Genomic DNA, 16,478 nt, shown 5'->3' on the forward strand with positions numbered 1-16,478 from the left:
TAAAATTCCTCCTGAAAGTATAAGAATATTGTTATCCTATTTTCTGCAAAAGAAAACCCACCAGTCAACCATTTTATTAGAAAAGCTCATCATGACTGACCAACACTTATTTGCATCTTGTTACAACCCAGCTCCAAGGATGCAACATAGCTGGGAGACCAGACGAGTTTTAAGTAAGTAAGTTAGTCAATAATCAGTAATGTCATGTGTGAAAATGTCTGGAACAAACTAAACTAAACAGCCGTGTGAGCAAATAAATAAGGCTGTCAATGTTCAGGTGGAGAGACTTTAAATCTGGAACCACACCAGGCTCAGGTGTGGCTCATCAGCTGATGATCAACATCCTGAAAGACAGAAGAGAGACAGCTAAGAGGACACAGACCCCTAGTGGAGGGGAGGGGTCGTAACAGTCTCTATTGCCTAACATATTTAAAGTTGTGTTGAATCTGTATTTGAACATTTTATGATGCCTTTTTGCTGGCAGATCAGTTTGAAAGGGGGGGAAAGAACTTTATTTCAGCTGTGATATGAATCTGTTTGATGAATAAAGACAAAATGTAGACCAAGCGTAATGTAACGAGTCAACTTGTTCACTAAGCTCTAGTAAAGATGGCTAACAATCAACTATACACTGTTAGCTCACATACTGTGCCATCTGTGCTGTCAACATATAGCAAAAATAAATCAAATCCACGGCTGCAAGACGAAATAATTCACTGAAGCAAGGGAAAGCATTTTTACTCAGAGCATTTTGAGTGAGACAAAAATAGAAAGCCATTTATACAGGTCACGAAATTACAAGTTTTACAATAAAATTAACAGCATGAGTAACAACTGCTTGAAGAAAAAAAAAAAAAAAAGAGACTAATTGATCAAAACCGACACACTTGCTTTTGCAGCATCCCTAAATGCCCATCCCTGGTGGTATGTTCACAGATAACATGTGTATATACAAAGCATAGACATTCAACTTGGTACAAAATGATAAACAGCTAAAATCATGCTTGATAGGATGGTCATGAAAATGAAAAAATAAGTTTTTGTTTAAAAAAAATGTCCATGTGTCCAAACAAACACGGTACATATTTTATTTTTTCCTCGCCAAACTGCGAGGGGAACTTTTAAGCACGTCTCTGATCCTAAGATATGTTCCTGTGGCTTCAGCAACCTCAGTGAACTCTGGTGTATCTTCAAATGGAACAATGCCAGCTGCAAACCGGCTCCGATGAGGAACAGCGGTTATCCTCTCGTCATTAGAGAAATCATCAGGGCTCTGTGGGTTGTTTTCTTCGCATTTGACCGGACCAGGACTCAGAGGACTGACATATTGGGCTTTGACAGGACCAGAACTCCGAGGGCTGACATCTTGGGCTTTGACAAGACCAGGACTCCGAGGGCTGACATCTTGGGCTTTGACAGGACCAGAACTCCGAGGGCTGACATCTTGGGCTTTGACAGGACCAGAACTCCGAGGGCTGACATCTTGGGCTTTGACAAGACCAGGACTCCGAGGGCTGACATCTTGGGCTTTGACAAGACCAGGACTGCGAGGGCTGACATCTTGGGCTTTGACAAGACCAGGACTCCGAGGGCTGACATCTTGGGCTTTGACAAGACCAGGACTCTGAGGGCTGACATCTTGGGCTTTGACTCGACCAGGACTCGGAGGGCTGACATCTTGGGCTTTGACTGGACCAGGACTCTGAGGGCTGACATCTTGGGCTTTGACTGGACCAGGACTCTGAGGGCTGACATCTTGGGCTTTGACTGGACCAGGACTCTGAGGGCTGACATCTTGGGCTTTGACTGGACCAGGACTCTGAGGGCTGACATCTTGGGCTTTGACTGGACCAGGACTCTGAGGGCTGACATCTTGGGCTTTGACTGGACCAGGACTCTGAGGGCTGACATCTTCAACCCTCGGTTTCCTTTGATTTTTATTGCTGTGGCAGGTTTCTGCAGGCCTTGTTGTGTCCATCGCTTCTTCAACTACATCCGTTTGGGTGCAGGCAGAAGCAGGTGTGGACACACTTGGTGAACTGGGTACAGGTGTTCCCGCTGCAGGTGTCTCACAGTCGCTATTAGTGGAAGTGTCAGCATTTTCTAGAGCTGCCCAAATCAACCTCTGCTGCTCCTCTAGCTCCTCCAATGTCAATTCATCCTCCGTTTCGTCCACGGTGTCATCAACGATTATATATTTTGGCCCCCGCAGAGCTGGGGAGCCGTTAGTGGGTGTGGGAGGAGGTGTCCCTTTAGGGAGAGGTGGGGGAGTGGGTGTAGCAGGAGGAGTGCCCCGGGGTAAAGGAGGCGGTGAGCTGAAGCAAGGGGAGCCAGGGGGTAGTGGAGGTTGGAACTGGAAATCACTTCGGCCCTCAAAGTACGGTGTTCCTGGGTCTGAGGAGTGACACCAAAAAATAGAAAGTGAGTGTTACGATGCATTATTCTGCATTTGAGCTACGAATAAAAACAGAGGAGCTGCTTTTTAAAACATGGCAACATTGTAAAAGCAGTTTTTTTTTATCATGTCATAAAGCAACAGAGTGGATATCAAGATTAAGAAAATTACAGATTACGGCTTCAGCCTTTGTGATCAAGTAACTTGTGAAAGACAAATGATGAGCCTGCTGAAAAACGTAACTGAGACGAACAGTTACCTGATTCAACATCCATGTCCGAGCTCCTATCGGAGTTCCTATCAGGACTGGACCTCGTCTTCTTCCTTTGGTGTGGAGATGACTCAGATTCATGCCGTCTCTTGTTGCAGGAGGCACCAGGCTGTTGGCAAGGCAGAATGACACAAGTATTTAAAGGCTGTGCCCAAATGCTGAGTCATTACACATCCTCTCTTTATCAGTGCCAGTAAATTGATAAACAGTGTTAACTTAAAAAATCCAGAGGCTGGAATGACAGAGAGGACTGTGCACTGGGTTAGTATGAATGGCTGTCTAAGTGAGATTATGAAGAATGTGGAAAACATGACCCGTTGTATAGAGCCAAATGGCGGGCTGAGGCTGCATTCACACCAAATCAGATGTTGCAGCAAAATTGCCAGTTCTCCCATTAATTTAAATGTGGGTAGTGCGTTAAACCCGGTCAGTGGGGACCAGCAGCATGTGGCGAATAATTATTTTCTCTCTCAAATCCTCCAAGTTATCTGAAGACTTTACATTAGAAGTGCATTTTTTGGCATAGTTCTTTTATAATTTTTAGTGTTTGTAATCTGTCCTATAGGTACATCCATTCTATGTCCTCTGATTTTTGTTGGATGAAAAGGATACAAACACTGAAACTTCCGTAAATTTATTATTTGATCACCTTATGAAAATGTAATGCATCTGCCTATACTCTACTCTCATGTTCAAGTACCAAGATTGAGGGTATTAATAATCCTTCAACAATTCTTATGCGACAGTATAGTAACTACAGTGGTATCATGGAGAATGAGAACAGGTCTGACAAATAGTACCAATGGTGTTTGGACATGTAATATCCAGAAAGTATGGTTGGAGTGATGCAGGACTGTCAGATAGAAGCAGGTGTGAGGAAAAACCCAATCACTTCAGGGACTTTAAGATAATTACCTTAGGGAAGTTTTTGGACAGGTAGGCGGCATAGTTTTGCTTGAAGTGGTTGGTCTGCATTGGAATTGAACCGTACTGCATGAAGTCCTGGTCGTCAGAAAAATAGAAAAAAAACTATGAGATCTGCAACTGTTGTAAAGATGCCCTGGCAATAAAAAGGATGACTCAAACAGTGTGCAGCCATTAGGATGCTGTTTCCTTATGATAGACAAAATACAATCATAAACCTTAAAGTTACTCCATGTACTGTATTTGAATAAATCAATTATCTCAATAATTAGAAATAATAGAAAATTGTAATTATACTATGGTTCAAATTGAAGTATTTTAGCACAAATATCACAGTTTATTGCATCGATTTCCATTTTCCTCCATCTGATTTTAGAAAAACTGAAGAAATAAATAAAACAAATATGAATATAACTGAAATGTGAATATAATTCAGATACCTGAACTCGCATATAACTGGTGATATATTCAAGAAAAGTTTATATTGTAGGACTTACATCTTTCATTTGTTGTGATGCAGGTACATTGAAGCCTGGGAATTCAACCAGCTTGGAAACGTCATAGGTGATGTTTTGTGAATTGGTATTGTCTGTTAAACTAGCATCAATTGGAACTAGAAAACAGAAAAAAACAAATAAAAAAAAAAAACAGGATTTCAGCCCAACCGTGGTACGCGTCAATAACATTATGTTTTGCAGTAGTTTACTCAACAGAAAATCAGTGCGACCACACAAGTTTCATTTCGAACATACCATGTCCATCATACATGGTTAAGCCAGAGTTTTCCATCTCTGCCTCTTTAAGCCAACCTGGAGGGTAGCCTAGCTGCCTCATGCGATAAATCAGAGGAGGGAGGGTGTTGCCATCAAGTCCCAGGGCTGTCAACAGCTCCTCACTGTTCATAACACAATGTAAAACATTACTTGATCAAGATTTATTTTTACTTGGTACACCAGATATTGAATGTGATTAAATGATGTTTGTGTCTGTTGTTTACAACCATAACAATCCTACCTCATGACTCCCGGCTTGTATTTAGCAAACCGCTCCTCCACTTCATCAGCATGGTACCGCTGGTTACTCTGCATGGTCTGGTTGCTGCCCTGATTAAACTCCTTTCTTCTCTCATTTATTACAGTCATGTCTTTGGGCTAGGAAGGTAAACATGTATCAATGTAGTAAATCAAGACCCTTCTTATATTTAACTTTGGCTCATTCCATAATAATGTTTACTTGTTCTTACCTTGGGACAGTCTCTCAGCTGATGACCACTCAAACCACAGTTGAAACACATTGATCTGGCTCTAAAATGAACAGATCAGTGATGGTCTCATTATGCAGATATATGCCACAAACAAACCAAGTCATAAACCGAAGATGGAAACTGAATAAAGCTTCATTAATAACCTGACATACCTTTTGTCTTTCATCTCTATTTCCTGTCCATCTGTGCCAATGACTTGGTTGAAAACCTGGTGATAGCTTTGCAACAATTCAGGAAATTGTATCATGTTTGTGCAAAACAAAGCAACAAACTCTGTATATTGTCTATTTCAACACAAGTGCCACTTATATGCTGGATATTTTATAATAAATTGCCATATTTCAAATCAGGACATATTTATTTTAAAAAGGAAGATTATTATCCCAATTCAAAATACTTCTCAAATGTGCAACACATGTTCACATCAGACGAACTGGCAGACAAGACTGTCTATTTTTGATGATGTGTCAATTTATCCATTTTAAAGATACGTTGGAATGTCCCAACCATCTGTCAGCTGGGGGTTTTCATTCACCAGAGGCTGTCCAAGTTTATCAACACTGAATGTAGTGAAGTATAGGACACTTCCAACCACCTAAGGCAGGAAGATAAGAAAATAATTAATGATAGTAACATTTCATGTAGACTATTTGAAAACATTTTCTTTTCCATGTGGCAAGAGATTGTGGAACATGCAAGTCACTGAAAATAAAAGTAAATCCTCACTTTAAATGCTTCAGTTGTTGTTCTGACATTACTGGAAGAGGACTTCTGCAGATCTTCATCCATATCAAAAGCTGAATTCTTCATACGGGATAAAACATTATTTTTTTAGCAAATTAATAACTATTATCATCAATCACAATAAGATACATTATGGGCAGACACCTGAGGTTTCATTTGAAAGGTGGAGTTTTTCTTTTCATTGCTCGGTTTCTGGTGCTTCAAAATCACACTGCAGACGCAATCTTCAATTTCTTGACGACACAACCTAAAGGGAGACATTAATTGTAGTTTTTTGTTTTCAATTTAGAGATAAAGCGCACATACACGGCAAGGTAAATAATATGCTACACTTTCATCGTATTAGCCGTTATGTAAATACTATAACAAGGGCTGGCAAAATGTTTTACTCCTAACACGGTTAAAACATTTTCAACATCAACTTAGACAGCCGTGACTAATCGTACTGTGCAAAGCACGAGTGAGCAAAACATGTATTTGACTCCTTACTTTGAAATAATGTTGTTGATATAAAATATTTGAAGAGCTGGCCCGTCCATGTTGACATCTTCCATTGCGATGCTGTTATAAAGTCAGAGAAAAAAAGTGTCGCTTGTTAACGTCACCGAGTGATCAGTTTCGATTCATTCGTGTGCGCATTACTTTGTGTCAGCTAACAGTAACGTTACCTTGGTCGTGTCAGGATGTTCAGTTTTCTTCTCAAACCTTTATGTAATCTATGAGTTAAGGTAATACACAGAAGACATACACAATAACCATTAGCATACATGTCGAGGTTGTGCGTTTTCTGTTTTGGTCGCAGGTGCTAGCTGACGTAAGCTAGCGCTACATCAACAGTGCTAGCACACACTTAGCGCAACTGACGCAAGGATATTCTCTTCAGTGAGCCTCTGAATGGAGTCATCACACTCCTCCAGTCTGCCCTGGAGCTGGCTCGTCTCCTCCTGGTCTTCCTCATCGCTTGTGAAGCGAATATGCTTCGGGCCGGGCGGTGCGGAGTCATCGAGCTGCTCAAAGAGCTCACTATCCCCGAAATCCACTTCAGCCATTTTTACCCAGCTTTGTGGTACAGGAAAGGAGTTCAGAGGTGAAAGCAACTATTCTTCGTCTTCATTGGTCCTCCTTATGTCACGTGTTCGGTACACACATACCAGGGATTTTATTTGCCCACAACGTTGAATTACAGGTTGAGATCTTAGATTACAAAAAATTAAACAAGCGACAGGACAAAACGCACAATCTTTTATGAAATACGTGTAGCTAAATCTATAAATTGCAAATACACCACGACAACACAGTTCATAGAGGAGCCACGTTTTTTCACAGCGGCTTGCTTTGTCCTTAAAATATCGCTGAGGGGTAAAAATTCCCTCATTACATTTTTGATTGTTGAGTCAGTTTTTGTTTTTTTTTGCAGCCGTTTGATTTATTTACTGTCGTTTAAAGTATTCTTGTGAAAGATTCGGATTACTACTGAACAATTTAACAATTGTGACCGAGTGAGAAGGTTCATTTGCATCCAGCAATGTCAAGTTGCCCAACTATCCACTTAACTTTACCGCAGTGGGACGGGGGTTCACGGAGGATCCGCTATATTTACATGGTGAACCTGACCTCGTTCAGTCTGACAGAGTGTTCTAACGAGGTGAGTGAGGCTCAAAGATATTCTATCAACGACAATGGTAGCTGTGTTTCTGTAATGATATTTCCCATAGCCCCTTGTGTCAGATGATGATGACCGATATAGCACCCTCTAGCAGCTAAAGGGTGCTAAAGCGGTCATGGTCATCTTTTAGTAATCTGTTAATAATCTGTAGTGAACCGTAGCGAGCGCGACATCACGTGACAATCACAAATAGTTAAAACTGATAAAAACACTATTTACATTTTCTAAGGATTAAACAAAGAAGGGCAACTCGCTTTTATATGCTTTTAAAAACAGGGGGTCTTAAAAATCTACATTCGAGTAAATATTTTGCAGCCTAATCAAATAGTTTACAGGATATTCAACCTTTGTTTCTTTATAATGTATGCGATATTTGACTTTGTTTCTTTACAGGGCTTGCACAAAGGCAATACAGTAGTTCATAGATATGAGATATGACTTTACAGATCATTACAGTTATCTGGGGGGGGGGGGGGGGGCACAGGACTGGCTCATTTTAAAGAAGCCTGATATCAGTCAAATCCATCATTAACTTGTGTATTGTGCGTTTCGTCTCTTTTATGGCAAATTACTTACACCCAAAATGAGTAGGGGGCGGAGAGAGTCTGTAACCATAACTGTATAAACTGTATAAATGCGTGATTTAAGAGTCACTGGATTATTTACACAATATTCTAGGCCCTATATACAAACATATCAATATTTTAAAAATGTAATATCAGTACCAGTATATCACAGCACGTATCATCTCTGTATCTTTTTCAGAGTCCAGTGGTTCCTCTTTATTTAGGAGCTGATGTCTTCTCCAACACGGATATCCGCACAGAGAACCATCCCAGATACCACGCAAAGTTTGCCAAGAAAGGATTCGCAACAAAAATAAATTTTTCCTCAGGTAAAAATACGCACGAGAAGATAGTACCACAAGCCTTAACAATGATTTCACTTACACCACACACACACACACACACTAAAAGTTGACAAAGTTTCCTGTTGCAGCATTCAGGTTCCATGGGTTGAAGGTACATACTGCAAATAACAGCCTCTGGTTCTACAGCGTTCAAGGACTTTTCCGAGTAGCCTTTGAGATGTACAGTAAGCAAGAGCAGCTCGCTGTGTTAGAGAACTTCCAGGTGCAGTACAGTTAACATTATGCACGTCTTTATGTTAGACATTTACTTTTTTTAAATACACCCCAATATATCTTTTGTTTTGATGTTTTACTGTCTTTCCTTTGCAGGATGTTTGGAAAATGCAGATAAATGAAAGCCCCCTGAAAATGAGTTACAGCCTCAATGTGCAGCTTGAAATGCCACAACCTCAGCATCACCATGTTGGCATGGAGTCAGTGGATGTGCATTGCAGTGACACAGGCGATACATCAGCAGACCACGACTATTGTTCTATTCCCAAGCAGAGCTTGCAGGCTGAGCAAAGCCAACACGTTATATCCACAGTGAGACAGAAATTGCACCGCTTGGATGACAAACTCTCCGCTGAGACTCAAAGCAACACAGAACAGCTGGAGACCATCTTGATGCTTTTGGAGAACATTGATCGGTACATAAATGGGAATGTAGAAGAAAATGATGTAACAGAAACTGTGTTAGCCCTGCTGAAGGCCAAAGACTGGGGCTGTGCGTATTCAAGTTCCTTGCTTTGTGGTATAGGACGATGGCTAGGGCAACAGTTTCATGCAGCCAACAGCGGCATCAGCCAGAAAGTGGAGGGCTTTAAAGTACAGCATATTGAACGAATTAGTGACTTGCCACCTGCAGAAGAGCTAGCCACAGAGCTTTTCCCAGAAGCCATGCAAACACTGCTGCTTCATTGGATGGGCCTAAGTGATGAGTCCACTGTGGAGAAGAGACACAGCGAGTACCCAATCCTGCTCCTTATCCTCGAGTTTGCCAACCACAACCTGATCACTGGTGTGGCTCATGTGCTGTACTCCAGCCTCATATGTAAATAGGAGTGGGTTTCCAATTAGGTGTCGACACAAAGACCTGAAATTGATCAATTTCCAGTATAATAAAAAATGTTTGTATGTGAAATTGTCTTTTCTTGCTTTGGACTGCATTTCTATCAGCTTTGTTAAAAACTATGGCTAGGTGACAAGTCGAGATTGTTTGACTTTCGGTGAAATCATATTGCCGTAACATAATTTGATGTTGCTTTTAGCAAAATTATTAATTGCAAGCAGATTGTTTGACAAGAGACACTTTGTTTAGAGTTATTTTTTTGATATCATGCGCAGTTCGTAAACACGGTTCATATAACTTGACATCAATTTCATTCCACATGATTTTGCCTTAGTTATATTGCTTTATGAATGGAATTTGGACATTCCTTTTTAAATGTAATATTAATTTATTATAATTGTATCATTCACACCCAGCCCTGGTAACATTAAAGCTCATTTGACCAGAAATGCAATAAACAGATATCACATAAATACAAATAATGGGAGGTGATGTATGAAAAATCTTATTCCAACACAAAACTAATTTATTTCAAGAACATTCGAATTATGTGATTTCTCTTGTCAAGCACAACTTTATCCACGACAATCCAGAAGACAAAATGTATTATAACCCACAGTTTTGTTTTTTTCCAAGTCAGGTGAAATGAATCTGTGGAATTTTGATAATGCAAAATTGACTTCCGATGGCTTTCGCTATATGAATATAAACCGTGTGCACTTGAACCACATTATATTCAGTTTATGTTGAAACAATCACATATCAATATATATCGGGTTTTTAAAAAAAGCTAACACAATATTCAAACAAATATCTAATTTTAACCAGTATCAACAAGTCAAACCGATGCGTCCTTTTGAAAAGATTACAGTACAGATTCATAAACACTGAGACAAACTCAGCATCTGGCTATTTACATTATAATGTTCCAATATGTGAGATGTTTGTCTATAAATAAATTACAGATTCAGAGCAACATCCGTGCAAGCTTGAGGGCTAGCGATGAATCGGTGGTCCTATATGATCAGATGAGTGGCAAAGACGGCCAATGTTTCGCACTAGATGGAATCCATTCCACGTGAGAACGAGGAGGTGAAACCGAGGCCCATCCCCCTCTGGGTGTGTGTCTGAGACCGAGCCATCTCGTACTGAACGTCAAGGTTCCTAAACATCTCCTCCTGCTTTTGAAGAGTCTTCAAGCCCTCCTCATTAAGTGGTTTGGCAACTTCAACTTCATCCTCTCCCTGTAAAGAAAACAAATTAAATTAACTCCAAGATGTTTAGATTACAAAGGTTTAACTGGTTGGCAGTATCAAGTACCCATCGGTTAAATAAAATTACAATCATACTTGCCTTAATACCCATTAGTTTGCGGAATTTAACATTTTGGTTCTTGTTTCCAAAGTTCAGCTTCTCCCACAACTCAGCTGTCTGCGACTTGTCCTTAAAAATGGAAATAAGCATCATGTAATAATAAATCTATACAAATAAAAAAATATATTGTTAAACAAAGTGAGAAGGAAACACTGGGCATGCATGAAACTGCTAGATAAATAAGAAATAACGGCATATAATAATAATCTTACCCCCTCCTTCTTTCCCTGCCAAAGCATTTTCCTCTTTTTCTCCTGCTCTGCGAACTTCATGGGGTTTACAGCAGACGGGTTATAGTAGCTGGGTACAGCGATACCCGTCTCTGCCAGTGTTTTTGCTTGAAGGGCTGCCATCTGCGCTGCCATGGCTATCTGAGGCGTGACCTGGGTCCCAGAGGCCAGGAGGGCCGCCACATTTAGGGCAGGGCTTGAGGTGGCCACTGCAGCTGCGACTGCTGCGATAGGGGCAGTCACTGGAAACAAAACACACAGACCGGAATGGTAAGTAACTGAATCTGGACTCGAATGATCAAGGTTTTAAATAAGCCCTTCTCACCTGCAACAATCTCCTCCTGTTGCTGTTTCTCCAACAGTTCCTTCTCCTTCTGCTCTTGTAGTTTCTTCGCTCTCTCCAGCCTGGAAAAAGAGAAGATGACGTTACTCATTTGGTTTAAAAGCCCATTGTTCCCACTGTTATTTACCTAAAAGTGATAATATTACATGTGAGCATAAAAATCATAGCTCCACATGTTGGAGACATCAGCCAGACTTTTTATTTGTCTTTTTTTTGAGCATTTTTGCTTTTATGTAACAGGGGACAGTAGAGATTTGAAAGGAAATGAAGGTAGAGAAAGGAGGGGTTACATGCAACAAAGGTCCCCGGCCAGACTCTAAATGTGTACATTAAAATGACATGATCAGTGCCTGAAGAGACCCAGACCACCAGTACACCCCACCTTTGTTTTCCTACCAACGTGGTTTAATGAACAACAATGCGCTCTGGCAAGTGCAACTTGGATGAGAAGTCAGATTACTGGTTCCGTTAATGCTACCTAATCTGTGCTTTGCCTGCTAGCTTTATCATATCCTTAAACTGTCAGGCATTAGTAGGGCAGTAAAGGTTTTCAGTGTCTGTATGATTAATTCATTCTTTTTTTAAAGCTTTGTAGCTGCTATTACACAGATGCAAGAAGCACCTCTACCATTTCTTGGATTTGGCCACAGCAGAACGACCAACCATCTATATTGTAAATGCCCTATAAACTGTTGCCTTGCCTTCTGGCCAGGGCCTCTTGTGCATCCATAGCTGCGTTTCGGCCCCGGAAGGCAGGTGGATTAACAGACCTGCTTCGACTCTTTCTGCGCACTTTCTCACTCCTTTTCTTTCGCTCCCTGATGGAACAACCAAAAAAAAATGAAATAAAATCAATGAACATACTGTTAATAACAAGTAGAATGATATGCATGCAGGACAAGAGTTCAAAAATACTTAGTCCCCACAAGATATACTGATAATTAGTTTAAGCTCACCTGCTCTTACTGCGACTTTTGCTACGATGACGGTGTTTGGTCCTTGAACCCGAGCGAGACCTAGCTTTCTTCTTCTTGTCCCGGCTGCGCGATCGCCGCTTGTCCTTACTTTTGCTGTGAGGCCGTCTGAAAGCAATAAGAGCCATCAACTCAAATCAAGAGAAAAGACAGGCATGACTCATAGCGCTGCCATACATGTATCCTTGATTACTGTTTAGAACAGATGATCTACTGTGTATCAAAAATGTTGAGCGGTATTTAACGAGACCAGGACTTCTACAACAGAAATGATGAGAATTTCTGGGCTTTCAATAATCCCGAAGATGAATCCAGAAACTATAACATACCAATGAATTTCCTTCTTATTAAACAAGTTAAATCCGCTGAACATATGTCTTTATGCAGTTTATTGACCAGACTAACCTCTCTCGGGAGTGTGACCTGGACAAGCTCCGGTCCTTTGAGGGTCTCCTGTCTTTGCGTCTGGATCGCTCTTCTCCATTCTCTGCTGAAAGTCTCTCTGGCTCTTGCCGCTCATCTGTTTTTCTGTGTGATTTTGATGGCTTCTCAGAGTCCCTCTTTCGTGCCTGTTTTAAGAAGAAGTTGTCTCTTTCAGGAAAATAGTGCAACAAAAAGAGTTAGTACCATGGCTTATGGCAGACGGTATGTAATAAATTTTGACAAGTTGTCAAAAAAAACCTTGTCATTTAAAATCCACTTTCATACAAATTCTGTGAGCATGATTGAAAGTGTGGGCATGTCTATAATAAGGACTAATTTAAATACACTAATTTCAATGGAATTGAAAACTCTGTTCAGACTGCACCGTGGGCCGTAACATAAAAATAAAATCTTTCTCCACCTTCTATTGTCTGTAAATGTAGCACTGGAAGCACATCAGCATACTTGACGTTGATGTACCTGCATGATTCTTGCACTTTTTGTACCCACAATGCACTTATTGTCACTATGGATGTAAATGTAAGATAATAATGTAATTAATCAAACTAAAATGTTTGGATCGTCTTACATCTTGTAATAGTGTGCATGCAAACCCTACGATCGGATTCTCTGGAGAAAAAAATATATTAAATCACCGAAAGGCGAAAGTAGGGATGGGCATCCGACTTACTTCTTACAGCTTCTTTACTTACGGCATCCAAATCATACAAAACAGGAAAAAACACTTCCTAAATAAATAATGATGCATTTCTACAAAGCCTTTTTTTGCCAGAATTGATGTCCTATGCACCATTTTATGTCAAATTCTCTTCATAACAGAGTCGCACCAACTGTATCTCATGTGAACATAGTTTGGAACGGGTCTTCATTAGTATGATGTGGCATATCACTAAGGAGGGAGGCAGAAGTTGTTACTCTTTTTCCAGACAAATTAGTCTGACATAATTACACAGAAATGGAATAAACGCCATTTGGATAAATGAAAGGAATAGTTTGTTTAATTATGCCCATCCCTAGCTGAAAGAGATGCAAGAGTTAATTCAATTTGTTCTACAAATAGTGTGAGACAAATAGGAGTTTGAATGGCAGATAGTTACCTGTCCCAGTAGTAGACATATTATTTTGCTATGTCAGCAGGGTCTTCTGTTCAGTCTCTTCGTGCATTAGCACGCTGAGTATGATTTATTATAGAAATGTTATCATGTGATCTACACACAGTATTTAACAAAAATAAATAAAAATCTACTCTTCACCATTTAATATGGTGACAAACAATGATAGATATCCAAGGATAAAAACGTCCTTTGAGACATGTCAACATGGGGAAGGTAAAAAAAGGACCCTTTCCATGTGAGTGAGCCCATCTCAATCCATTTATTTTGTTCTTAATTTGGTTACTGTAACAAATGAAACCTTATAAAACATACTCACCTCAACCTAAAATTAACGAGGAATACAACTTAAGCGTTCAAAATAACATCAAAATGCGTTTCTAGTCATAGAAATAAATTCATCAATTACCTCTTTACTCCTGCTGCGACTCCGTCTGTATTTTCTGTCACCTGGAAACAGCAGAGAGCAGAGCACTGACAAATAACCATTTACCTTTTCAGCAGACTTGTAAAACAAAACGAGGTTGAGAAGAGCACATTTGGACAAACGCATAGTAAAGCTACTGCACATAGTACTTTATGCAGTTAGTAGACAAGATGATGCAGTAGTTCCTGTTGGGGAATTGACTCTTTCTATTTTTGTTGCTGCTAATTCCGTGGTCAGCTTTTTACTTCCGACAAATTCTACAGATGGATTTCATGAGTATACTGAGAACACATTTCATACCATGGCCCAAATTATTCTGGCATTTTCAGCACTGCCTGGGTACCGTTACTGAATACTAACGTTTTCGGTCTCTGGAGCGTGACCGTGACTGTGAATGGTGGTGTTTGGAGCTCCTGGGAGATCTGGATGACTTTTTTCTGTGATGAACTGGGGAGCCTGTTCTGGTCATGTCGACTGAGTCACTGTCGCTTCCCTGGAAGAAATGGAAACATGGTAAACACATTCAGCGTCATGTTGTTAAAACCACGAAAAAACAATTGCCACCATGATATGCAACCAAGGGCTGAAATGCTATAGTTAGCTAAAAACATCTGATTTTAGCATGTCAACGGATTATTTTAGCACCCTATGTCTACCGGTTGATGAATAAAATGATGATGGGATAAGTAAGCAAGCTGTTGGCAAGCTAATGTTAGCAAGCTAACTGTAGCTCAGGCACCTGCAAACATGATAGATTGCTTAGCAGTCTGATTTATTCACATTCCACAAGTTACATACCATCAAAATGATTTAGCTTAACTTACAGGAGTATCGTTAGCCTAAAACTGATATCTTATTGCCTGCCCGAATCCACTTTTGTCTACTTAAAGGCCCAGTTTTTTGGTTTGGCAGCTTATCAAAACTAAGTTCAACGAATTGTTGTTGGGAAAAAGGACACGATTAAGGGCATAATATTTTGGATTAAAAAAATATATATAAATAGCAGTATTTGTATCAACTCGCTGTCAGAGAGAAGAGAGAGCAGAAAGTGCAGCTAGTACTAATATGTATGTGTCAATACTGTGGAAAATTGAAAACCGTTACAAATATTCAGTATCGGTATATATCAATACTTTGATATTTTTAACAAAGCTATTGTATACACTTCCAAAGGTTGACATTAGCCCATTAGAAAACCTTGAAACACAACTACATTTACAACAACAGCAGTGTATGAGATAACTTTAAACCAAAACAAATTGTGTTGCACAGGGCCATATAGGACATGTGTTTTAATGTCCCTGTATAAATTATTGTATAATCCTAGTATCATTTTGCTCCTTCTTACAATTGCAAATGAAACACACTCACAATGACGATTGTGATAGTTAACATGTCAAATACACACCAATTTCAAAGGTTTTCGTAAGAATGGGTTCACGTGCTATATTCCCCATCTTATTAAGCACACTTTACCCATGGTGTACATGTAACATCCTTGATTAATGGTACTTGTTTAACTTCAATCAAAAGATGCCCAGTCAGATGGGAATAATATAATTTAGTAAGGTTAAAGTTACCATACATACAAATATAAACAGCGCTTTCAAATGTGCCATCGACCGTTACCTTGGTCAACTAAATAAATAATAACGCTAGCGATATATTATGCTAAAAAGCTGCTAGCTAACGTTACTGGTGATGTAATGAGACCCTTTTCTTGGCTTAATCAAAATACGACATCCACTTGATTTGAGTGTCATGGCATTGCTCTTTCGGTACATTCAAACAAAAACAAGCCAGTTAGCCAACATGCTAGCTATCTGCATTAGCTAAATCCCACTACGTTCGCCATTCATGCATCAGTCAGAGCAGATTTAGCGTTAGCTGGGTCGCTAAGCTAACTAACGCTACCCGCCATCTTAAAGAAAAAGTATTTCTAGATATAATCGTAAACCTACACTAACGTTACTTAGATCTTTCTGCATTTATGTGGGTCTTGATTACTGTTATGTAATGGTACTTACCGACATAATCCTGGAGCGCACTGTGAGTTATATGTAACACTGTTTTGTTGACCGTGCATACGAACACGGAGAGGTACTTAGCTGCTATGCTGCCGTTGTCTTGCTCTGCCAATTTGACCCAAGTTGCCAGGTTTGACCTCTTCTATCCCACACATTCAGGCAAATGCTAACAGTTGTGTAACCCACATCGAGTTTGAGTGGAACAAACAACACGATTGGGGCAGCAAATATCTGGAAATATGTTAGGTAATTCAATTTTAACTAAGTAAATTCAATGATGTGCAATTAAATAACAATTGGG

General features: G+C 39.9%; 3 protein-coding genes across 4 annotated transcripts; 1 reads left to right on the forward strand and 2 right to left on the reverse strand.

The window, feature by feature from the left end:
• Window positions 1-722: 722 nt before the first annotated feature.
• zcchc8 (zinc finger, CCHC domain containing 8) lies at window positions 723-6,676 on the reverse strand. Its single transcript, XM_076099282.1, has 14 exons — window positions 6,470-6,676; window positions 6,267-6,306; window positions 6,088-6,159; window positions 5,743-5,845; window positions 5,581-5,658; window positions 5,346-5,449; window positions 5,007-5,072; window positions 4,834-4,894; window positions 4,605-4,741; window positions 4,343-4,485; window positions 4,088-4,203; window positions 3,582-3,668; window positions 2,655-2,775; window positions 723-2,394 (listed from the first exon to the last, which is right to left on the reverse strand). The coding sequence occupies exons 1-14, from the start codon at window positions 6,645-6,647 to the stop codon at window positions 1,088-1,090; spliced, it is 2,613 nt and encodes an 870-aa protein (XP_075955397.1). The 5' UTR covers window positions 6,648-6,676; the 3' UTR covers window positions 723-1,087.
• Window positions 6,677-6,915: 239 nt separating this feature from the next.
• On the forward strand, window positions 6,916-9,309 carry LOC142957448 (uncharacterized). Its single transcript, XM_076099287.1, has 4 exons — window positions 6,916-7,243; window positions 8,030-8,159; window positions 8,264-8,397; window positions 8,505-9,309. Exons 1-4 carry the CDS (start codon window positions 7,124-7,126, stop codon window positions 9,234-9,236), a joined length of 1,116 nt encoding a protein of 371 aa, XP_075955402.1. The 5' UTR covers window positions 6,916-7,123; the 3' UTR covers window positions 9,237-9,309.
• A 440-nt stretch (window positions 9,310-9,749) lies between these two features.
• rsrc2 (arginine/serine-rich coiled-coil 2) lies at window positions 9,750-16,306 on the reverse strand. 2 transcript variants are annotated; one of them, XM_076099285.1, is made up of 10 exons: window positions 16,178-16,306; window positions 14,511-14,643; window positions 14,133-14,173; window positions 12,573-12,736; window positions 12,150-12,275; window positions 11,964-12,011; window positions 11,176-11,255; window positions 10,833-11,092; window positions 10,600-10,689; window positions 9,750-10,490 (listed from the first exon to the last, which is right to left on the reverse strand). In XM_076099285.1, the coding sequence occupies exons 1-10, from the start codon at window positions 16,181-16,183 to the stop codon at window positions 10,305-10,307; spliced, it is 1,134 nt and encodes a 377-aa protein (XP_075955400.1). In that variant the 5' UTR covers window positions 16,184-16,306; the 3' UTR covers window positions 9,750-10,304. The 2 variants fall into 2 exon arrangements, with proteins under 2 accessions (XP_075955400.1, XP_075955399.1); XM_076099284.1 differs by having other exon boundaries at window positions 11,895-12,011.
• Window positions 16,307-16,478: the final 172 nt, after the last annotated feature.

This window comes from Anarhichas minor, unplaced genomic scaffold, assembly GCF_050575085.1.
Source record: "Anarhichas minor isolate MPS153535 unplaced genomic scaffold, ASM5057508v1 ptg000025l, whole genome shotgun sequence".
NCBI lineage: Eukaryota > Metazoa > Chordata > Actinopteri > Perciformes > Anarhichadidae > Anarhichas > Anarhichas minor.